Here is a 25,708-nt window from a genome sequence, read left to right on the forward strand (position 1 = left end):
AGAATCTAGCTTTTTGTTGGACTTTGCTGTATTAATTGCAAGATGTATTTGCAATAGATGTAAAGGTCAGTTCAAGAATACCAAATAGAACAAACTGGATGTAGACATCCATGATGTTAAAATGTGACCATAATGACATATCTGTAAAATAAAATGGGTTAAAAGGAGTGGCAGAGAGAATGAGAGAGTTACTGCAAGGCCAGCAGGAGAGGTGAGGGCACAGCGGGGAGAAAAGAAGCAGAAGAGAGTGCAAGAGATGGTGGAATTTGAAGCCATTTCCCCAGAGCATTAGCCTAGGCCTCTGGATTACTAATGCAGTGACATTACCACAATACCACCATCAGCCCCACTCCCTCTCATTCCCACCACCAACCACTCCCAAGCCCCAGGAGTCAAGGACAAAATCTGTCTGGCTAGAGCTAAGGAACAAAAAAAATGCTATTACTATTGACCACCAACCAGAGGAACAAATTTGCAAGGAAATTAGAGAGGTGCAAGAATTATGGAGTAGTTATAATCGGAGATTTTAAATTATCTGAATATAGACTGGGATAGTAGTAGTGTAAAGGGGAGAGAGGGGCAAGAGATCCTAGAGTGTGTTCAGGAGAATTTTCTACAGCAGTATGTTTCCAGTCCAATGAGAAAGGAGGCACAGCTAGAGCTGGTTCTCGGGATTGAAGTGGGCCAAGTAGATCAAGGGCAGAATTTTTAGCTTGGCAGGTGGAAGCGTGCCTGACCCGATCAGACATGAAATCGCGCAAGATGACGTTGGGCGAGTGTCCGATGTCATCCCATGATCGCACAATATTTAAGTCAGCGGGCGCACGCAAAAGTCGGAAGTACACCCGCTGACAATTTAGAGGTCAATTAAAATAATTAAAGGTGCAAATGTCTCTGATTTTTCGTGGTCCGTCCATCCTTATGGTTGGAGGACAGGCGACCTAACCAGGCGGACTTTGCATTTTTCATGAAACCTCATCCAAGGGCGGGATAAAGTTTCCAATATTAAATGAAAGGAAAAGAAAAATCTATGGACAGTATTTTTTATCATGTGTATGTTCAGGTGATTGATTGTGATGCTTGCACGTTTTTTCTGAATTTTAAAAATTTATCTAATGCTTTTCAGGTCTTACAGCTCGCTGAGACAACTCTCTGCCTTCAGGGAGCTTTCTGTCAGCGCTTGCCCACGCCCACACTGACCTCAGCACACACCGACATCCCAGCAGCACTGAGCTTCTCATCCTGCGTTTTGCAGTTGGGGACTGATCGTGGTCAGTGGTCTCTTCCCCAGCTGATCTCAGGTCCGCCAATCGCACCCGCCCACCAATCTAAAAATTCTGCCTCAAGTATCAGTAGGTGAACTTTTAGGGGACAGTGATCATCGTATCATAAGGTTTAGGCTGAATATGGAAAAGGGCAAAGAACAATCCAGAGTAAGAATAATTAATTGGGTGAAGCCAACTTCAGTGGGGTAAGAATGGATCTGACCCAGATGCATTGGAATCAAATGTTAGCAGGCAAAACTGTAATTGAAAAATGGGCTGCCTTTAAAATAGACAAGACAATGTCAAGGAACTTTCCCAAAAAAGGGGAAAGGTAGCGTAAACAAATCCAGAACTCCCTGGGTGACAAAAGAAATAGAGATCAAGCTGAAGAGGAAAAAGTATGCTTTTGAAGATGTCAAGTGGACAATAAAACTGAGAACCAGGCTGGATATAGAAGTTTCAAAGGGGAAGTGAAAAAGAAAATAAGAGAAGCAAAGAGGGAGTATGAAAAGAGACTGGCAGCAAACACAAAAGGGAATCCCAAAATCTTCTATCGGCGTATAAATAGTAAAAGGGTGGTAAAAGGAGGAGTCGGGCCAATTAGGGATAAAAATGGGGATTTAGGAATAGAGGCAGGGCCATGGCTGAGGTATTAAATGAATACTTTGCATCTGTCTTTACCAAGGAAAAAGATACCGTGCAGGTCATGGTGAAAGAGGAGGTAATTCAGACACTAGAAAGGGTTTAAAATTGATAAGGTGGTGGTATTGGATAGGCTATCTGTACTTAAAATGGATAAGGCACTAGGACCAAATCAGATGCATCCAAGGATATTGAGGGAAGTGAGAGTGGAAATTGCAGAGGCATTGGCAATAATTTTTCAGTCTTCCTTTAAGACATTTCTTCTGCACACGCGCGCAAGACCATTCACCGCCCAAGAAATGACACAACATCAACTGCGTATCTGTGCCAAAGGCCCAAGAACGGTCACATCCTGCCAGGAAATGTAGGTCATGGGCCTCCAGCCTTGGCCGCCAAGTCCCGATCAATGAATTGGCAATTGTTTAACACAGCAGCAGTAGCAGGTTCCCAGCAATGCTGGTATGTTCCTCGGGCTCAGGGCTGTCGCTGGTCGGAAGAGGTAGTGCTGGAGTGGCATTCTGGTGCACTCCGGCTACACTACGCCACTAGATGTGTTTCTTTGCAGGACCCCTGGGTGGGTCTCTCGTTCAAAGCCACTCAGTGCCTGATTAATGGACCTGGCATCAGGAAGGGGAGCCCTGCTCAGATCCACCCCCTGCCCTTGCTGCTGACCCCTCTGCCCCCAGGTCCCCTCCCTCCATCACTTACCTGTGCCTGGTCCCTCCGTCATCCTGACTTCATGTGGGTCTTGTACTGGCAATGGCCTCTGGTGGGGAAGGGATTTCCACCCCCATGGATTCTTATCCCAGGGAAGGCCCACCGCTGCCCAGTTAAGTGCCTGATGAGCACTTAATACAACGTACCCTCCTAAAAGGGCAACCCCTTATTTTTAAACAGTGACCTGCTAGTTCTAGATTCTCCCACAAGAGAGAACATCCTCTCCACATCCACCCTGTCAAGAACCCTCAGGATCTTATATGTTTCAATCAAGTTACTCTTACTCTTCTAAACTCCGATGGATACAAGCTTAGTCTGTCCAACCTTTCTCATAAGACAACCCGCCCATTCCTGGTATTATTCTAATAAACCTTCCCTGAACTGCTTCCAATGCAGTTACATCCTTCCTTAAAGAAGGAGACCAATACTGTATACAGTACTCCAGATGTGGTCTCACCAGTGCCCTGTATAACTGAAGCATAACCTCCCTACTTTTGTAATCAATTCCCCTCACAATAAGCGATAACATTCCATTAGCTTTCCTAATTATTAGCTGTACCTGCACACTAGCCTTTTGTGATTCATGCACTCGGACACCCAGATCCCTCTGCATCTCAGAGCTCTGTAATCTCTCACCATTTAGACATTTTATCGTTTTTTATTCTTCCAGCCAAAATGGACAATTTCACATTTTCCCACATTATACTCCATTTGCCAGATCTTTGCCCACTCACTTACCCTATCTATGTCACTTTGTAGCCTCCTTATGTCCTCTTCACAACTTACTTTCCTCCCTATCTTTGTGTCATCAACAACTTTAGCAATCATACCTTGGGTCCCCAAAATAAGTGAGGTGGAACTCTCGCTGACTCTCTAGACAGCAGGTGAGACCCACACCCCCAGCACCTACACATTAAATGCCACCCTGGGAGCTGGGGGCTTGGTGAGGGGGCGAAGGGGGGTTGCTGTTGGGGATGGAGTGGCAGTGGGGTTAATCATACCCCTCTCCTTGTTGCCCACAAGAAATGTTGTATGGCAATTGCTTTTTCCCAAATCTATCTCCGCCTCCCTTAATGCTCCAGTATCCCAGCCAACCAGCACAAATTCTGTAAGGAGTAATAATGTGTGACTCTCAGCTTATTATAATATTCAAATTGTCAGTGCCCTTATCAGGAGTGGATTGGCTGACTCCATTAAACCTGGAAGGTTGGGGTGGATCGGGGTCAGGTTTGAGGTTTAAAGAATGTTTATAGCTCACCCCAAACCATCCATTTTTGGAGCTTAAAAGTCACCCCATTATTTCAGTGAGTGAGTGATGAATCGATTGTCACATGAGGGGCACATGTTGGGGAATTTTTGTTTTCTATTTTTAATATTTTTCAAAGTGGAAGCAATCTCCCTGAGGCAGCGCTTAGCCTGTGACACGTGGTGTACCGCAGGGTACGGCGCTGGGTCCCTTGTTGTTTGTAGTGTGCATTAATGATTTAGATGTGAATGTAGGATGTACGATCAGTAAGTTCGCAGATGACACAAAAATTGATGGTGTGGTAAACAGTGAGGAGGAAAGACTTAGACTACAGGACGGTATAGATGGTCTGCTCAGATGGGCAGAACAGTGGCAAATGGAATTTAATCCTAAGAAATGTGAGGTGATGCATTTTTGGAGGACTAACAAGGCGAGGGAGTACATGATGAATGACAGGACCCTAGGAAGTACAGAGGATCAGAGGGACCTTGGTGTGCATATCCATAGATCCTTGAAGGCAACAGCACAGGTAGATAAGGTGGTTAAGAAGGCATGATGGACACTTGCCTTTATTAGTCGAGGCATTGAATATAAGAGCAGGGAAATTTTGATGGAGCTGTATAAAGCATTAGCTAGGTCACACCTGGAGTACCGTTTGCAGTTCTGGTCGCCACACTATAGGAAGGATGTGATTGCACTGGAGAGGGTGCAGAGGAGATTCACCAGGATGTTACCTGGGCTGGAGTGTTTCAGCTATGAAGAGAGACTGGATAGGCTAGGGTTGGTTTCCTGGGAGCAGTAAGGGCTGAGGGGGGGCCTGATAGAGGTGTACAAAATTATGAGGGGCATAGATAGGGTAGATAGGAAGAAACTTTTCCCCTTAGTGGAGGTATCAATAACCAGGGGGCATAGATTTAAGGTAAAGGGCAGGGGGTTTAGGGGGGATTTGAGGAGAAATTTTTTCACCCAGGGGTGGTTGGAATCTGGAACACAATGTCTGAGGGGTGGTAGAGGCAGAAACCCTCACAATATTTAAGAAGCATTTATTTGAACACTTGAAATGGCATAGCATACAGGGTTATGGGCCAAGTGCTGGAAAATGGGATTAGAATAGATAGGTGCTTGATGACCAATGTGGACACAATGGGCCAAAGGGCCTCTTTCCGTGCTGTAAACTCCATGACACTATTACTCCCAATTCCACATGCTCTAATTTTGCTTACTAACCTCTCATGTAAGACCTTATTCAGAAAGCCTTTTGAAAATCCAAATACACCACATCCACCAGTTCCCCCTTATCTATTCTGCTAGTTACATCCTCAAAAAACTCCAACAGATTTGTTAAACATGATTTCTCTTTCATAAATCCATGTTGACACTGCCCAATCCTACCATTATTTTCTAAGTGTTCAGTTATCACATCCTTTACTATAGATTCTAGCATGTTCCCTACTGCTGATGTCAGGCTAACAGGTTTGTAGTTCCCAATGCATCCACTATCTCCACAGCCACCTCTTTCAACACTCTGGGATGTAGATCATCAGTCCAGGGATTAATCTACTTCCAGTTCCATTAATTTTTCCAATACTGCTTTCTTACTAATACTAATTTCATCAGTTCACCATCTTTCTGTAATAACTGAGCACGGTTAAACGAGATAGGGGTAACCCTCTCTAAGAAGGATTTGCTCATTCAAAGTTATTCCCGAATTATTCCCTTTAGAGTCTAGACCAATATATTTAAAAGCCCCTGAAACCTGAATTGCAATCTTAAATTCCTGCTAATCTTATTAAGGATACATTTTTCAAATTCCACAGCACCACAGCATGAAGATACCTGTAAGTTTCCTTTTTTGATGTCAATAAAACATTGCAGGATCTGCTTTTAATTGAACACAGTCTATTTTCAGCAGGACATATCTCATTGAATAATACCACACTCCGAGGTATCGTTCAATTATTTGTTTGGCTTCCGTCGTTTCCTTTCTGCATTGCTTTGCCTCTTTTAGGTAGTTTCAGAAACACTTCTTTTTTGAAATTCTTCACCCTGCAGACATGTGGCTTTCATGTCAAGTAATCTACACTCCCACAAGCATGTGGCCAAAAGAACTAAAAAGACTTTCAGGATTAGTTTTCCAGCTGTGGGAGAATCCACCCTAACATCTGTATTTCCCGATCATGCTTCAAAACCCCAAGAAACTAGCCCCACTTTTATCTTTATAAAGGCCCATCTGCAAGAACCTTTTCTGCACAAGGCTGCTGTCCCCAATCTAGTGCTTCAGAATAAACTCCAAATTCTTTCCAATTATCTAATTCCTTTCATTTTGCCTCTCGTTAGTTTACCCTTTCGTTTATTGCCAGCAACCAAAACTTCACAGCTATTAGGACTTCTGCTTCTCCTCCAATCTTGACACTGTTCTATAACCTTCCTTTCATTGTGTAATCTATTCGAGCTGCAGCCTCTACATGCACTTCAATGTCTTTCAGGATGACTACCACAGGATCGGAGTCTCCCTCTCATTCGGTCATGCTTGATCACTTTCAAACCCACTAGAACTCACACTGCACTTCTGTACTTTTCATTCTTTTGCCCCATTCTGCCAGCCCATCTCCTCTTGTCACCTCACTAGCACCTTCCCGTTTGTGACCCTCTTTTTTATAATACACCATATCCCCAGAATTACAATCTTTCTCTCAGACGCTCTGATAACGATGTGCTAGAACTCTGCAAATGTTATGAGACCTCAGCCTTGAGGAAAGCCTTTCTCCCTGCATGTGAAGCATGTGCTGAACAAATGGAACTAATTGTAGTCCCCTCTAGGGCACAGGGACTGTCACCCAGCACAGAAGGTAATTTGGGGTTTCTCAATTGATAAGGATCATATCCTCCAATCATCTCAAGAAAATTATTTGCCCATGCCAGCGCAGTTTTGCTGATCTGCTAAGATTTGATACTGCATTTCATTTATCGCTTTGGTATTCCTTTCACAGTGTCCATTATTTTATCATTCATGGGATGTGAGTGTCACTGGCTGGGCCAGCATTTATTGCCCATCCCTGGTTGCCATTGAGAAGGTGGTGATGAGCTGCCTTCTTGAACCACTGCCGTCCATGTGGTATAGGTACACCGCCATCGCTGAAAGGACTTCCTGTTGAGGTATTTATGACCACAACGTTCATGTTTGCACACAGCTCTAAACTCATCATTAGCAAATTCCCCTGCATTATCAGTCAGAAACTTAGCCAGTGTCTTAAGTTTCATCCCTATCCATTTCTCTATGACTTCATCGACAATCAGCCTCTTGTCTTTGTCATGTATTGTGGAGAGACTAAATCTCGTTGCCATGTCTATAATGAGTAAATTTAAAATATTTTTGTCTTTGTCCCATACCTCCAGAACCATAACATCTACTTCAATAAAGTCACATGCCAATGGAAGGCTGACATCAGAACCTGGCAGTGCCTTCTGCTACTTTTTATATATTTCACATTTTGCACTAATCTCTTCAATGAGCTTTGTAAACTCATCAAGCACACATGCATCCTTTAGAAGGATTTTTAATCTTTGACAAAAAGGGTAAGCAGATCTACCGACTTTCCAAAACCAATTGCTTTGTCATTATCCATTCCCAGTTTCATTTGTGGCATTTTCATGGAAGCCTTACTTAACAGCAAAGGTATCTGACTAGAGACAACATCAGTACTAATAAAGAGGCTTACTCCAGCTATTTTGCATAGAATCACCACTCGTTTTAGTGACCTCAGTGTGTTGTCATCCTCAAACCCAAAACAAACATCCTGGGGGGTTACCATTGATCAGAAACTGAACTGGACTAGTCATATAAATGCTGTTGCTACAATAGCAGGTCAGAGGCTAGTAACTCACTTCCGCACTCCCCAAAGCCTACCCACCATCTACAAGACACAAGTCAGGAATGCAGTAGAATACTCTCCAATTGCCTGTTTGAGGGCAGCTCCAACAACATTTAAGAAGCTTGACACCATACAGGACAAAGCAGCCCTGTTGATCGATACCCCATCCACAAATATTCACTCCTCCACCACTGATGCACAGCAGCAGCAGTGTGTACCATATACAAGATGCACTGCAGAAACTCACCAAGGCTCCTTAGACAGCACCTTCCAAACCCATGACCTCTAAAGTGCAGCAGACACATGGAAGCACCACCACCTGGAAGTTCCCCTCCAAGTCACTCACCATCCTGGCTTGGAAATATATCTCCGTTCCTTCACTGTCACTGGGTCAAAATCCTGGAACTCCCTCCCTAACAGCACTGTGGGTGTACCAACACCCCATGGACTGCAACGGTTCTAGGAAGCAGCTCACCACCATCTTCCCAAAAGGCAATTTGGGATGGGTAATAAATGCTGGCCCAGCCAGCAAAGCTCACATCCTGTAAATTAACTTTTAAAAAAACTTTCATAATCCCTGACCTTATGTCAATCCAAACACTGAATGAAATCTAGGTAACGTTTTAGCCAATCTGTTCCACACACTGTCGACGTGCAACCACTAGCTAACACTGCACAGTTAATACACTCATCACCAGACTAAAGCTTGTGACAATTGCAATTCCTTCAGACTGATCATCATCTTCAGTCTCCAAATTCTGTGTCACACGTCACTTCAAGAACACTACTTTTCCGCTTGGGCAGTTCATTGCATAATATTTTGAGTCACACCTGAGGCACCTGTTAACTCTTCTTTGGACATTCCTGGGATTCATTCGCCTACTATTGCTGCTCCAATCCTGTCATCTGCTGTGGTATCCAGATCTGCTAAAAGTGCTTTCATCCTCATTCCTTCTGTCTGTAACTCTTCCCTTGTACTAGCATTTGCATCCAGTACCTGGATAATCTTGGAAGGCCACAATCATTGAATCCTCCATCTTCTGTGACACTTTGGAATGTGCCATCAGGGCTTCTTGAAATGGCTGTATCTCCAGGAATCTTTTCAAAGCAGCAAGGAATCTCTTTCCCAGAACCAAACGCAAGTTAAGATTAGGAGTTTGTCTGTATGTGACACCTTAGCACAAACCAGTAATTTAAATGCAAGCACTGAACAAGGATTCTCCAAATTGCATTTCTGCAATTTTTTTTTTTACACAGTCTGTTAAAATCTATGGGATCACCAACCATCTTCCAAAATCTATCAGAGCCGGATCATGTCTCATGCACATCCAATAGATCCTCTTTCTGGAAAGGCTCATAAAATTCTTTGCTTCTAATTTTATTTATGTTATAGCAAGTGACAATGCCAAGGCCATACATTGTTTCCTCTGTGTTAGGGATGTAACCCGTGTTGACATATCCACATCATCCTGCTACTGGTCAAAGGAACATCAGCGGGTAATCATATCCTGACTATTTACACTTTCTTTCAGCCATTCTTCACAAAAGCTACTCAGATTGTAATCTTTTGTCTGAAAAAATGTCCAAGTTTCCAACCTTCACCTTCATGCAACCATTTGCTGCTACAATGTTACATTTCTAACAGCCATTTGGTGAAGGGGGAGATCAGAAGTCTACCTTTACTGAACTTAGATTTATTCACAAAATGAAACATCACAAGGGTATAGCTCTTCACTGAATCACCACTCCAGTGTCAATAAGTCTTTCTTTAAATTTGTTCAAATAATGAAAGCCCTCCAACTGTTTACTCTTACCCTGAGTTTATGCAAGTAACATGTATCACAATGTTACATTAAACTAATTACACCAAGCTGGGTGGGAATGTAAGTTGTGAGGAGGGTGCAAGGAGGCTTCCAAAGGACTTGGACAGACTAAGTGAATGGGCTAGAACATGGCAGGTGGAATATAGTGTAAGTGTGGAGTTATTCACTTTGGTAGAAAAAAAAAGCAGAAAGGCAGAATATTTCTTAAATGGTGAGAAGTTGGGTAGTGTTGATGTCCAAAGGGACCTGGGTGTCCTTGTTCATGAGTCACTAAAAGCTAGCAAGGTGGTGCAGCAAGCAATTAGAAAGGCAAATGGTACGTTAGCTTTCATTGCAAAGGGGTTTGTGTACAGGAGTAAGGGTGTCTTGCTGCAATTGTATAGAGCCTTGGTGAGACCTCACCCAGAGCATTGTGTGTAGTTTTGATCCATTTATTTAAGGAAGGATGTGCTCACCACAGAGGAGTGCAATGGAGGTTCACCAGATTAATCCCTGGGATGGTAGGATTCTCTTATGAGGAGGGATTGAGGAGACTGGGCCTGCATTCTCTAGAGTTTCAAAGAATAAGAGGTGACCTTATTGAAACTTACAAAATTCTTACAGGGTGTATGTGCATAGGATGTTTCCCCAGTTGGTGAGTCTACAACTGGGGGCACAGTCTCAGAATAAGGGGCAGGCTATATAAGACTGGGATGAGGAGGAACTTCTTCACTCAGTGGGTGGTGAATCTTTGGAATTCTCAACCCCAGAGGGCTACAGAAGCTCAATCATTGAGCATGTTCAAGACAGAGATTGATGGATTTCTGGAGACCAATGACATCAAGGGATATGGAGATAGTGCGGGAAAGTGCACTGAGGTAGACAATCAGCCATGATCAAATTGAATGGTGGAGCAGGCCCGATGGGCTGAATGGCCTACTCCTGTTCCTATGTTAAATTTAAACAAATCCAATCAGCAGAAATCATAGAGGTGGATAATTAATAATGTAACTTTCTTGATATTGCTGGCAAGTTTTGCATGCAAATGAGGCACCTGTCTAAAGCCAGTGGGTCCTCATGAATAATCAAATCAGGGTCATTGGGGCCCTCATTACATTTTAAGCTGATCCTGAGGGGGAAGGGATGATGAAACTCTTTGAGGTCCTTGGAAAGTTCTCTCTTGTGGAGCCAAGAAGAAGAGTTTTCTATAGAAATAGAAAATGCTAGAAATGCTTAGCAGATCATGCAGTATCTTTGGGCAGAAACATAGTTAACATTTCAGATCGACGTTGATCCTTCATCAGAACTACCATCCACGTGATTTCGCTTTTGTAGGAAGATTTTGTTGCTGCCCCTGGACGAGCAGGAACTAACTCGCTTGAGCAGTTTCAAGCTGGAAAGTTGCTTCAAGCTGAAATCCCATTGATGTCTTAGGTAACTTACTGAAGAAGAATTCAGAACAAGCTGGTTAAATATCTCTATTAATATATCTATTAATATATCTATCTCTAATATCTCTATTGTAACATGACCAGATCTGAATCTATTAGCTACCTAACCAAGGAATTTCTTGTTTCTCCCATTTGAAGTTTAATTTTGAAGGCATCAAGCATTCTGTCAACTCTTTGATAACAAGCACATGGTGTCAATGAAGCAAAGGATAAAGATTGTACTCACTGTGTGATTTATTAACAAATGATTCACAAGTTTTTTCCAGTTTTCCTCATCATAATTCACTCTGTAATATCCTGTAACATTAATGTTGGCCAAGATCCACTCATCTCCACTAGGGTTCATAATAGGAAATAATCCTGTTGTTGGATTTAAAACAAATTTATTAGGACAAGGACTTAATATGCAATTGGGGCAAAGTAAGCATTCTCATTCTTTTACTTATTTGATGAAATGTCATCGTGATATCAGTTCTATCTGCACATCTTGTGGAACTGTGGGTAGCAGCAAATATCAAGTAAAGCTTCCTCAACACCTAACAGAAAAAAAACATTCTTCCGATACTCAACTTCCCAACAACCAAAAACTAGAGTGAATTTCAGGAAGCTAGGAACAGTAGTGGGGTAGCTCTGTTAATTAAGGATGACATTAATAAAATAGTGAAAGATGACTTTAGCTAGAAAGAGTAAGATGCAGAACAGTTTAGGTACAGAAAAGAAATAGAAAAGGTAAGAGGTCAATTTTGGAGTCATTTATAAACCTCCTAACAGTAGATACACAAAGGATGGGGTATAAGGAAGAAATAATGGGGACTTGTGAGAAAGGTACAGCAATAATAATGGGTGATTTTAATCTACATATGGATTGAACGAATCAGATTGGCAAGGTAGCCTGGAAGATGTCTTGTCTTTTGGTTCAATGATACACACAAGCTGTCAACATTGTAGCTGAGCTAACTTTATTGATAACACATTTTAACAAAAACACATATCTCTGCAGTAACTGAATTCGTTCAATCCATATCTAGATTAAAATCGTCCATGATTATTGCCGTACCTTTCTCACAAGCCCTCATTATTTTTTCCTTATACCCCATCCTACCATGTAACTACTGTTAGGCTCCAACAAGTGCTATCTGACCTTCAACTCCCAGGTCAGGTGACCCCCTATCTCGTACTGAGTACTGTATAGTGCCGCATACTATCTAATACTGGAGTCCACAACCACAATAATCTATTATCATGACATTTCCTTTTTTTTCAAAAAAAAACTTTTATACAACTCGAGTACACAAAGTCTCTTATCTATTCTTTCTCACTCTGTTTTGATCAGTCTGTTTTGTCTTTTACTCATCTCTGTATCTCTGTGGTTTTTTCGCAATTCTTCTTCTTTTGAAGGAGAAGGGGCCTTCTCCAGTTCTATATCACTATCGCCCCTTGGATAGTTTTCAGGGCTCTCGGGCTGTTTGGTTATCTGTTGTTTCACTGGTACATTCTGCTTTTTGATCTTCAGCTACTGTTTCTGGTTCAGGGCAGGGTTGCGTTTCATTTGTTTTCTGTAAGAATTTCCCGTTTCTCCTGTACTGTTGTCCGTTTGGAGTCTGCACTATGTAAGACGTTGGTTCTCCTGTGATTCCTGTGACAACAGCAGGATTCCAGATTCCTTCATGCTGAATCCTCACTGTCTCTCCCATGTTCAGGTCAGGCCCTCAGTCAAAGTACTGTTTCTGCTTCTGCTGTCTCAGTTTGAGCAGATCCTGCTTGCTGTAGCTCACTGGCTGTGGAAATAACAGTTGGGAGCTTAGTTCTTAGTCTCCTCCCCATCAGAAGCAGTGCTGGAGGTGATTCAATCCCCTCTAATGGAGTATTCCTGAAATCTAGCAGAGCCAGGTAGGGGTCTCTTCTGTCCACCTTTGCCTTCTTCTACAGGTGTTTTAGGGCCTTCACGGTACGTTCCACCATTCTGTTGGACTGTGGATATTTGGGACTTGACATGGTGTGGCAAAACTCCCAGTCCTGTGCCAATTTGAGAAGCTCAGTGCCTGAGAATTGTGGACCGTTATCTGAGATGAGCACTTCACTTATGCCGTGGTGAGAAAAAATTGATTTTAAATAATTACAGTGATGCTCTTACTATTATTTCTCAGCAGCACAGATTCAAAAAACTTTGAGTAATAATCTACTGCTAGTAAGCACTCACTGTTGTCAAATGTGAACAAGTCTAGTCCAATACAAAAATAGAAATACCTGGAAAAACTCAGCAGGTCTGACAGCATCTGCGGAGAGCACTACAGTTAACGTTTCGAGTCCATATGACTCTTCAACATTCTGTCAGGGCCTCTCTGGAACGCTCATGTGATTGAAGTGGTTCTTTTTGTTGCGACTTACAGTACTTTTAGCACACTGCACACGCATTCACCATTTCCTCAATTTGTTTTCCCATTCCCCAGGCCAATACATTACATCTCGAGCTCTTCTGTATGCTTCTATGCTGAGGTGACTTTCATATATGCGCTGCAGCATTTTCTCCTTCAGTGTTGCAGGAATTATGATCTTTTCTCCCTTGAAAAGTATTCATTCTGCTACATGAAGTTCCTCACGAAGGTTCCAGTACTCTTGTACAGCAGAAGGGGCTCCGCTCCGATGTGTGGGCCAGCCAGTTTGCACAATCTGTTGCAGTTTTCTCAGGGTGGTGTCATTCTTGGTCGCTTCTCTGATCTCATCCAGTTTGGTTACAGCCAAAGTTCTTTGTCAGCGTGTGGACCTGTTTTTCCATTTGTTTATCCTCTTCCTCCGTGATGGGTAGGTAAGCACATGACAGAGTGTCTGCAATGTACATTTCCTTGCCCGGTTTGTACTTAACTCTGATCTGGTACTTCTGCGGATGCATTAGTAATCTTTGGATTCTTGGTGGTGCACAGTTTGGGGACTTTCTAAGTATAGTTTCCAAAGGCTTATGATCAGATTCTATCTCCATGTCTTTGCCATAGACAAACTGGTGGAAACGTTCTAGGCCAAACACAATGCTAGCATTTCTTTCTCTATTTGGGCATACCACTGCTGTGTTTCAATCATTGCCTTTGAAGCATGTGCCACTGGTGCCTCATTTTACAAGAGAACAGCCCCCAGGCCAGTCTTGAAGCAGCCATTGAGATCTTGACAGGCTGACTGACATCGTAATATTTTAACACTGGTGCCTGGGTCAGGGTTCTCTTCAGACTGCTCAAAGCTTCCTGGTGACTTTGTTCCCAGTACCATTGCACATTATTTTGTAGAAGTTGTCTGAGAGGTGCTGTCAGGTCTGACATGTGCGGAATGAATTTCCCAAGATAGGTCACCATTCCCAAAAACCTCTCCAAATCTTTCTTACATTCTGGGTCGGTGTGTTCATGACTGCTTCGATTTTACTCGGGTCTGGCTTCAGTCCCTCATTTGTTAGCACATGTCCCAAGTACTTGATTTCATGGAGACCCATTTTGCACTTTTCCTTCTTCAACTTGAGGTTCCTTTCTCTAGCTCTGGCCAGCACCTGCCTCAGTCTGTGGTCGTGTTCTTCTTGTGAGGCTCCCCAGACCAGCAAATCATTGATATAGGTTTCCACACATTCTAACCCTTCAAACAGCTGCTTCACTGTTCTGTGGAACACCTCTGGAGCTGAATTAATACCAAAAGGTAAGCGTAAAAACATGTATCACCCATACAGTATGTTGAAAGTACAGTGATGGGAGCTGCATTCATCCAGCCTGACCTGCCAGAAACCTGAACTCACATCCAAGACTGAATAGTATTTAGCATCAGCTAGCTTACACATGATTTCTTCTACTGTGGGTAGCTGGTAATGCTCTCTTTCTACTGCCTGATTTAGGTCTCTTTGATCCAGACGGACTCACAGATTCCCATCTGATTTTTCTACAATTACAATTGGATGAACCCATTTTGTCAGTTCTTCAATTTTCTTGATGATGTGAAGTTTCTCCATTCAGTCCAACTCTGCTTTCAGTATTACTGGCATTTTCCTGGGTGGGTGTATTTTGGGTATCACATTTTCATCAATCTTGATTGTGCGTTCTCCTTTTAGGCAACCAATTTCCAGACACATCTTTATACTCGCTCAGGATATCATCACTGGTGACAGTCACTATTCTCTTGATTAGCTTCAGATTTTCACAAGCTTTGGAATGGGTTTGAAGAATGGGTTTTGCATCAGTTTTCACCACTATGAATGGAAATGCTTGAGACTGTTTTTTGCAGTTCATTTTAAGTATGCACGGGCCTTCTACTACAATTTTTCACCTATATAAGTAGATAACTTCACTTTTGTTTTAGTTAGTTGTTTGATTTCCTTATCTTACGATACAGGCTTATGGGAATGATATTTGCTCGTGCAACTGTGTCAAACTTGAAATTCACCATCATGTTGGCAATTTTTTAAATCAACCTTCCATCTTCTTTGGAATTTGTTGTTACTGCACCAATGAAAATTTCAGTTTCAGTGTCTGTGTCAACTGTGTGTGCTTTCTTTGATTCACATATCTTAGTGAAGTGATTTACTTTATCAAAGTTCTTACACTGCTTTCCATAGGCTGGACAACTACATGGTAAATGTTCTGTTCCACAATGGCTGCATTTAAATGTTTTGTTAGCAGATTTATTCCTTTTACCTTCAGCTGTCTATTTTTTCTTTCCCAGGGCTGTTTCTGTTTAACTGTATCCAACTGCTTGACCATGGGCAGCTTATAATCCTCTGTCATCTGTTTAATCTGGCATTTGGATGTCTCTGTCACTCTGCAGATATTTATTGCTTTCTCCAGTACGAGGTTAACTTCCCTCAAAAGCTGTTCTCTCAGAGTGTCATTTACAAGTCCGGAAATTATTCTTTCTTGGATAAGCGATTCGTCAAGCTCTCCAAATCCACAGGATATAGCTTGTTTTCTCAGCTCAGTTACGTACTGACTAATGTTGTCACTGCTTTGCAGGCATGTAAAAAATCGGCATCTTTCAAAAGCAATATTTTTCTTAGGGCTGCAGTAGGCTTCAAATTTTTCCATTATTTCTTTCAAGTCATTTCGTTTCTCATCACTTCCAAACATGAATGTGTTATAAACTTCTAGGGCTGCTTCCCTTGTTACATGACGGAAAATGGAAGACTGTACCTGAAGGTCTTTTTTTATCACTGCTCCTTGCTGTGAGGTACAGCTCAAATCGCTGCCGAAACCTTCTCCAGTTTTCGGCAAGATTTCCCTCCAAACTTAGCTTTGTTGGTGGTTTTGGAACTTCCATTGTTGTGTTTAGTTTACTTTTGACATCATGTCTTGCTTTTTTTTTTTAATGATGCACACAGGCCGTCGTCATTGTAGCTGAGCTAACTTTATTGATGACATATTTTCCTAACATAAACACATATCTGCAGTAACTGAACTCTGTCAAGACAGGCTCCAAAATGTGCTATCTAACCTTCAACCCCCAGGTCAGGTAACATCCCTAGTTAGTACAGAGTACCATATAGTATCTTATACTGGAGTCCACTACCACAATCTACAGTTATCATGACAGAAGATGAGTTCATAGAGTGATTTCTAGGACAGATTTTTTAGAGCCACACATTGCACATCCAACCAGAGAACATGCCATTCCAGAGCTGGTAGTGTGCAATGGGACAGGATAAATTAATGACTTCAAAGTCAAGGAGCCTCTAGGCAACAGCAATCATAATATGATATAAACTGAATGTGAGATTCTAAGTGAGAAGTGTGAGTCAAAGGCTAGTGCTTTAAACATAAATGAAAGTATTATAAGGTTATGAAAGCTAGAAGAATTACGAAAGAGTTGGCTAATGTCAACTGGGAAATTAGATTAAAAGGTAGGACAATAGAGATGCAGTAGCAGACTTTTAAGGAGACATTTAATAACTCTCAGCAAAGATTTATCCCAGGGAGAAAGAATCTTTGAGAAGGATGAATCATCCATGGCTAAATAAGGAAGTTATGGATAGTATCAAATTGAAAGAAATACTGGACAATTCTGTGAAGGTTAGTGGTGGGTCAGAAGATTGGACTGAGTTTAAGAACCAGCGAAGAATGACTAAAAAAAGGGAAAGAAAGCTGGCTAAAAATATAAAAAAAGATGCTAAGTTTCAAAAATATTTAAAAAGGAAAAGAGTAACTGAGGTGAGTGTTGGTCCTCTAGAGAGTGACTCTGAGGAACTGATAATGGAAACAAGGAAATGGCGGAGATGCTGAACAGGCATTTTCTGTCCGTTCACTTTAGAAGATTTAGAAAACTTCTCAAAGATGCTTCAAATCAAGAGGTGAACCGGAGAGAGGAACTTAAAACAATCATCGTCTCCAGGGAAAAGGTGCTGGGAAAATTATTAGACCTAAAGGCTGAAAAGTCCCCAGGACCAGATAACCTGCATTCTAGTATCTTAAAAGAAGTGGCTGCAGAGATAGTGGATGCATTGGTTATAATCTTCCAAAACTCCTTAGAAATATCTCCTTAAAAGTCTGCCACTGCATCTCTATTGTCCTACCTTTTAATCTAATTTCCCAGTTGACATTAACCTACTCTTTCATAACTCTTCTAGCTTTCATAACCTTATAATACTTTCATTTATGTTTAAAGCACCAGCCTTTGACTCACACTTCTCACCTATAAACTGAATGTGAGATTCTATATATCATATTATGGAAGGGTCCCAATAGATTGGAAAAAGGCAAATATAAAAGTTTTATTCAAGAAAGGAGGGAGACAGAAAGCAGGAAACCACAAGCCAGTTAGCTTAACATCTGTCTTAGTTTAAGTGCTAGAATCTATTATTAAGGAGGTTATAACAGGATACTGAGAAAATCACAGTGGGATCAGGCAGAGTCAACATTGCTTTGTGAAAGGAAGATCATTTTTAACTAATTATTAGAGTTGTTTGAGGAAGTAACAAGCAATGTCAATAAAGAGGAACCTGTAGATATGGTTTACTTGGATTTCTGGAAGACATTTGATAAGACACCTCATCAAAGGTGGCTACACAAAATAATAGCACCTGGTGTACAGGATAACATTTTTTTTCTTTTTATTCATTCATGGAACATGGGCATTGCTGGCTGGGCAGGGCTAGAATTTATTGCCCATTCCTAATTGCCCTTGAGAAGGTGGTGGTGAACTGCCTTCTTGAACTGCTGCAGTCCATGTAATGTAGGTACACCCACAGTGCTGTTAGGAAGGGGGTTCCAGGATTTTGATCAAGTGACAGTGAAGGAATGGCGATATCTTTCCAAGTCAGGATGGTGAGTGGCTTCGAGGGGAACTTCCAGGTGTGGTTCCCCCATTTATCTGCTGTTCTCATCCCTCTAGATATTGGCGGTCATGGGATTGGAAGGTACTCTCAAAGGAGCCTTGGTGAATTCCTACAGTGCATCTTGTAGATGGTACACACTGCTGCTACTGTGCGTCGGTGGTGGAGGGAGTGAATGTTTATGGATGAGGTGCCAGTCAAGTGGGCTGCTTTGTCCTGGATGGTGTCAAGTTTCTTAAGTGTTGTGAAAGCTGCACTCATCCAGGCAAGTGGGGAGTATTCCTTCGCACTCCTGACTTGTACCTTGTAGAAGGTGGACAGGCTTTGGAGAGTCAGGAGGTGAGTTACTTGCCACAGAGTTCCAAGCCTCTGACCTGCTCTTGTAGCCACAGTATTTATATAGCTAGTCCAGTTCAGTTTTGGGTCAATGGTAACCCCCAGGATGTTGATAGTGGAAGAATTCAGTGATGGTAATGTCATTGAATGTCAAGAGGCAAGGTTTAGATTCTCTCTTGTTGGAGATGGTCATTGCCTGGCACTTGTGTTGAGCGAATGTTACTTGCCACTTTTCAGCCCAAATATGGGCATTGTTCAGGTCTTGCTGCATTTTGACATGGACTGCTCAGTTTGGGTTCAGCCAGGGCCACTCTACTCCTGACCTCATTACAGCCTTGGTCCAAACATGGGCAAAAGATGCTGAACTCAAGAGGGGATGTGAGAGTTACTGCCCTTGACATAAAGGCAGCATTTAACTGAGTGTGGCATCAAAGAGCCTTGGGAAACTTGAAGACAATGGGAATCAGAGGGTAAACTTTCCACTGGCTGGAGTCATGCCTAGGACAAAGGAAGATGGTTGTGGTTGTTGGAGATCAGTCATCTCAGGACATCCCTGCAGGAGTTCCTCAGGGTAGTGTCCTCGGCCCAACCATCTTCAGCTGCTTCGTCAATGACCTTCCCTCCATCATAAGGTCAGATGTGGGGATGTTTGCTGATGATTCTGCAATGTTCAGCATCATTCACCACTCCTCGGATTCTGAAGCAGTCCATGCCCAAATATTAAGTCTTCTACAGTGAAGACAGACACAACAGACATTTCCTTGTTTTCCATTATCAGTTCCTCAGAGTCACTCTCCAGAGCACCAACACTCATTTCCTCTTTTCCTCTTTTCCTTTTTAATACTAAAGTTTACTGTCTGTTTTTATATTTCAAGCTTTCACTCATACACTAGTTCCTCAACTTTATTTTTTGACTTTGATGTCAAGTGCAGTAACTCTCACCTTGGGAGTTCAGCTCCTTTGTCCATGTTTGAACCAAGGCTGTAACGAGGTCAGGAGCTGAGTGACCCTGGCGGAACCCAAACTGAGCATCAGTGAGCAGTTCATCACTGAGTAAGTGCTACTTGATAGCACTGTTGACACCACTTTCCATCAATTTACTGATGATTGAAAGTAGACTGATGGGGCTGTAATCAGTCGGATTAGATTTGTCTTGTTTTTTGTGGACAGGACAAGTCTGGGCTATTTTCCACATTGCCGGGTAGATGCCAGAAGTGTAGCTGTACTGGAACAGCTTGGTTCAGGGTGCAGCAAGTCCTGGAGCACATGCCTTCAGTACTATTGCCAGAATATTGTCAGGGTCCGTAGCCTTTGGAGTATCCTGTGCCTCCATCATTGGATCACATGGTATGGAATGATACCATATGAGATCAAGTGTTACAATATCACATGGTAACACTTGGTATCACATGGAGTGTATTGAATTGGATGAAAACTGGTATCTGTGACATGGACAGGGACCCTGACATGGACAGGGGTCCAGTAGGGCTCAGGAAGAGGTGGTGGCAAAGGAGGGTAGAGTTTGCAGAAACCTAAGTTAGGCAGGAATATGGCTGTTAGAGATTTTCCAGCATTGCCAAGTTGCAATTGCCCTGATTCCAAAATCCAAAGGGCTTAAAGTCTTTGCAATTTTCTCACACTGTTATTTATCTCTCAGGGTGATAAGTATTAAAATTCAGAATTCATACCTTGGGAATTCAAAAGCCAATCCGTTTGCGGTGCTGAATTTCTTTTCATCCATGTAATTGGCACAATCCATGTATAACTGAAACACACAAAGAATGAAAAGAACTGTTCAGATCATCGATGTGGGATAGCTTTCTGTTCTTAAGACAACTCTTTCTTATCTTTGATTGGGGCACAAGCCGTACACCTGGGAGTGTCTGCACGAGGGAAAGGACGATTGAGTGGACAAAGTACAGCATGAGGTGATGCATGAGAGAATGCAGCACTGCCTCTGGCTTCCTTCAGATGATTTGTTAAACTGACACCTTCTCTGGTCAGGCGATGCATTTATCCAATGGTTTTATTTCAAAAAGAACTGGAGTCACCAACATAGGAACAAAGGAGCTGTTAATTTGTTTCATTGCTCCATTTGAAATCTTACTGTGTGCAATATGACTGTTGCATTTCTTAAAATAACAGCAAAGTTCACACACTTCACAGTAATTCAGTGGAACTAATGGGTTTGGAGGTGGGTCAAATCTATATAAATAGAAGTTCTTGTGTTACTCCTTAAATATATAAAATCCCAGAATTTTCAACACCATCTAACAGTGAATTTAACATTCGGAAAGTGTCTACTAGAAAATTGCTAACAGTTTGTTCACCACCATTTATAATCTTCATATAAAAAGACTTTCACAATATTATATTAAATAATTATATGGTATCAAAATATTACAATATAGCCTTAACTGGCCATCAATTTACTAAACAGACTTACTTATACTTTGAAGGACGAGTCACAGTTGAATTTGGATCCAGAAGGAAGTGTTTTTGAGAGACATGTCCACTTTTGGTATCTATAGTAACGACTGGAAAACCCATCTGTCGCGTCCATCGACTCATAATTTCGTTAATTGTTCCAGGTAATTTTAAGTTAGACTCATTCACAGCCTGATAAAGAAAATTAATGATCAGTATTGTCTGTCAGTCAATGGGCAGCACCTTCGCCTCTCAATCAGAAGATTCACATCACATTGCAGGACTTGAACACAAAACTCAAAGCTGATACCTCAGTGCAGCAGTGAGGGAGCTCCGCACTGTCGGAGGGTCAGTGCTCAAGGAGCGCCTCACTGTCAGAGGGTCAGTACTGAGGGAGCGCCGCGCTGTTGGAGGTTCAGTGCTCAAGGAGTGCCTCACTGTCAGAGGGTCAGTACTGAGGGAGTGCCGCACTGTTGGAGGGTCAGTACCGAGGGAACGCTGCAGTGTCAGAGGTGCTGTCATTTAGAGGAGATGTTAAACTGAGGCCCCAGCTACTCTCTCAGGTGATCATAAAAGATCCCTTGGCATTATTTTGAAGAAGAGCAGAGGAGTTGTCCCCAGTGCCCTGGCCAATACTTATCCCTCAATCAACATCGCTAAAACAGATTTGCGAAACCTTCAGTGGAATTTTCCGTGCCTGCTAACGTGTTCGGTGATGTGAGCAGGCAATATGGCGAGAAGGCAAAAACTCACTTTCACAATGTTGTGAAACCAATTTGTGCTTGTCCACTCAGCCCATCGATAGCGGGCCACGTTTGATGCTATCGGACGTCGGGGACCTCGTTGTAATACATCAGCATATCATTATAAGGCTAACCCACCAGACTCATCCCACACAGCTGGATCATCCGCCCACATCAGTGTAACTGCATGCAAATGTGTTTCACAACAGCATATAAAAGGTGTGCATTTTGGCAGGCTGCACTTTAAGGGGAAGTCGGAGGCAAATGCACAGTAATGTTGCGGAGCACTCGCAAGGGACGTTTATTGGACTTCAAGGTTGAGGCGCATAATGGGGGGGTTGTGGGGGGGCGGTGGTGCAAGAGCTGCCCTGCGGTTGAAGGTAATGCACAAGCATGTGCGGGGTGGGGGATGGTGGAGGTGGGGGCAGGGAAGTGGCCATGCATTAGTGAAACCTTTTATAAAAAGTGACCATTCCTCTGCAGCTGAGACAGTTCAGACGCAGCCACACTGATATGATTGGAGTTGGGTCTCTAGCTTATCTGCCAACTCAAGCAACGCAGAGGCATCAAAGCGCCCCAGAACTTTTCACCCCTCAGGCACAGACTCCAAACTAATGAGTGTTTTAGAGGACTGCAGAACAGTTGGACGACTGGGTACGTTGTACAATCTCCTTGCTAAAGCTGGCTGTGGAACAGTCACTGGTGGAGGCGCTCACAGCCCCTTGCAATGTTGTGAAGCTTTCTTTCCTCCAAAGGGAGGATGTGGGGAAATAGATACAGTTTAAGTAAGTTATAATTGTATTTGTGGATGTCAGGAATGAGTTTTAGCTTTAATTTTAAGTTTTATTTGTGTGTTAAGGTCAAACTGAGTTTTAGTTTCACTTTAAAAGGGTACCTGCATTTCTAATAAGTTTTACAATTCCTAAAGAAAAGGTAAACAACAAGGATAGAAAAATTGGGCTGTTGCCTAGCAACAAAGGACCTGAGAGGCATATCACACACAAGGAGAGAAACAGCAGTTTTGATTTGGAAGCTGTTGGAGTTCAGCTGGTTTGGAAGATAGCTGCCAAACAGAAACAACCTGGAAAGGGGACAGAGCCAGTCCCAAGCTAAAGAAAAGACCCCAAAAATCCAGGGGAGTGGAACAAGAGAAAGTTGCAAGAAGACCTTCTAATTAAAGGAAGAACAGGAGCCTGGAAAAGGTCCTGTTAAGTGACATTAAGAATGAGGGGCAGAGAAAAAGCCTCCAAGTTTCAAGTTTAAAGCTTCAAGCTGCAGAAAGTAGGTTTAAAGTGAGAACAGCTTGCAAGAAGCAAGAAGGTCCTAAGAGATGGCTGAAGGTCTGTAACTCTTTGGTGAGAGAGAGTGCGTGGAAGACAGCTTGAATGCATGTGGTGACCCAGGGAAGAGCAACATCAGGAGGAGAGTTTGAAACCCTGGAGGTGAACCCTTGCAGAAGGGTTCTGAGAGAAAGCGTCAGTTTGGGAGAAGATTCCAAGGTAAGGTCTTGTTGGAAACCCTCATGTGAAAGACAGAGTTCAGTGAGACTGGTTAGCTCATGGTGTGACAAGCTTCTGGGGGCAGTTGAAGAGAGATTATAGCATCTGGTTAAGGTGGCATCTGTCACTTGGTTTCAGAGTGTGGTGTGTCTGACCACAGGATGCCATAGGTTTACATGCGCTATGTACTGTGAACATGAGAGTAAAAATTAGCTGTTGTAGCTTGTGTTATCCTTACAAATCTGTATATATCTGTAAAAGTAGAGTTGTGGGTGAAGGAGCATTGTAATATAGTTCATCTTTTCTTGTTTAACTTTTATGAAAAGAATAAAAAAATTATTAATCAGCTGACTCCTGTGACTCTGTTCAGTAGCTGCTCTCCACATATCTAAACAAACAAATAAAAGTTAGGATCTATCAAGCTGGGTTGCACCCAGGGATCAGGCTTGTCCAATGGTAATCTCAGCTGGGATCGTAACAGATCTCATAAGCCTCCACCCACAATTGCATCCATGAGGTCATGGATGCCATCTTCACAAGGGCACACAAGGACCAGGAGAGCCAGGATGCAAGAACGATTGGATTTGCCCAGATCTCAGGTTTCCCCACAGGTGCAGGATGCCATCGACTGCACTCATGTTGCGATGGAGATCTGAGCGCCACAAGCGGTCAACTATGTCAACCACAAGGGATTCCATTCTCTGAATGTGCAGTTGGTCTGCGACCACCACAAATGCATCCTGAAGGTCTGTGCACAGTTTCCAGGGAGTTCCAAGCACGACTCCTACATTCTCAGTCGGTCATGGATCCCTGATGTCTTTCAGGATCCACAGAAGCCGCAGGGATGTCTCCTCAGGGACAAGGGCTACCCGCAGAGGCCGTGGCTGATGACACCCATGCAGCAGCCTCAGGCTGCAGCACAGTGACACTATAATGAGGCTCATGCTGCAGCTCGCAACTTGGTGGAGCAGACCACCAGGATGCTGAAGATGAGGTTCCGGTGCCTGGGCTGATCCGGTGGAGCCCTGCAATACAGTCCACAGAGGGTGTCACACATCATCTTTGCCTGCTGCACCCTTCACAACCTGGCACTGCAACAGAGAGAGGAGCTGGCTGAGGAGATGGAGCTGCTGCACATCTGCTCCGATGAGTAGGATATCGATGGTAATGAGGGTGAGGAGGTCCTCGATGCTGATGATGATGAGGTCCTCGCACTGGCTAGACAAGGCAGGCATGCCCGGGAGGCCCTCATAGCTGCTAGATTTGTGGAGGAAGATGATAACATGCAGTGAGGACACTCCATAGATCTTCACGTAGCCTCTGAGAATGTCTGACTCCTGTCTGGTCGAGGGCAGCTAGCTTGTGCTCTGTGATCAGGGTCATATCATGGAGACGCAACCATGAAACTTTAAAAGCACCTAATCCTTTGTCCACCTTCAGCACCTGACCCCTTCAGGAGCACGGCATCACTGGTCACAGATGCTGAAGGAATGGGGGCCAGCCCCACTTTAAAGGTGCTGAGATCCACACAGAGAGAATGACAGAACTCAGTGACGCCTGCCCATGACATTCTGGCAGCAATGACAAGCACCATCGAGGTACAGGCATCAGTAATGTGTCCAGTGAGTGTGAAGCTGGTCCATCACTTTGGTCTGAAGGCTGCACAGAGCACAGGGAAGAGGCCCTGGACTGAGAGACCTGCCTTCATCTTGTACAGAAAGGTTTCACATCTGAGTGACATGAACACTGCTCATCAGAACAAGGAGCCATACAAAGGGAGTTTATTTGTTGGGAGTTTATTTACAATAGTGAACATTATGTACAAGTGATTAACACCTGTGCCCAGGCTGTGCAGCTACACCTTCTTAACGGCTTGGCCTAAATAGCCAAGTGGTTATGGTACTGGGTTTGTAACCCCAAGATCAAAAGTTCAAATCTCACAATGGCAAACTATGAAACAATGCTGGTGCTGTAAAATGTGATTCTGGCTGTGTTAAAGGCTTGGCCTAAATAGCCAAGTGGTTATGGTACTGGGTTTATAACCCCAAGATCAAGAGTTCAAATCTCACAATGGCAAACAATGAAACTTCATCTGATTTGGAACAGATGGAAATGTGTTTGTACTATGCCCTCCGTGCCTTTGGCACAAAGAGGGGCTTTTTGTACGGACTGCTGCTGCACACCTTCCATTTTCTCGCCCTTGTCCATCGCCCGGACACGCCCTGGCGTGCCTTGTTGCCGTCCGGCGGTGGAGGCCCCCGATGGGAGGCCCTCTACGGAGGTGTCCTCCCCCTTTCTATCGGGGACCTGGGTTGGAGGGTGTTGCATGCAGCAGTCCCTTATAATAAGAGGATGCATAGGTTCACGGACTCTCAGGACACATGCCCTTTTTGCGGTCTTGTGGAGTCCGTGGACCATGT

General features: G+C 43.2%; 1 protein-coding gene across 1 annotated transcript in view; it reads right to left on the bottom strand.

Annotated features, from left to right (window-relative positions):
* LOC121270038 (aminopeptidase N-like) overlaps window positions 1-25,708 on the bottom strand; it is a 94,269-nt gene that overhangs the window by 22,457 nt on the left and 46,104 nt on the right. Inside the window, exons 10-12 of the mRNA XM_041175351.1 lie at window positions 21,066-21,238; window positions 20,308-20,384; window positions 11,222-11,355 (exon numbers count right to left, since the gene is read on the bottom strand). Coding sequence (XP_041031285.1) covers window positions 11,222-11,355; window positions 20,308-20,384; window positions 21,066-21,238 — 384 coding nt within the window. The remainder of the gene's footprint in view (window positions 1-11,221; window positions 11,356-20,307; window positions 20,385-21,065; window positions 21,239-25,708) is intronic.

This window comes from Carcharodon carcharias, chromosome 26, assembly GCF_017639515.1.
Source record: "Carcharodon carcharias isolate sCarCar2 chromosome 26, sCarCar2.pri, whole genome shotgun sequence".
NCBI lineage: Eukaryota > Metazoa > Chordata > Chondrichthyes > Lamniformes > Lamnidae > Carcharodon > Carcharodon carcharias.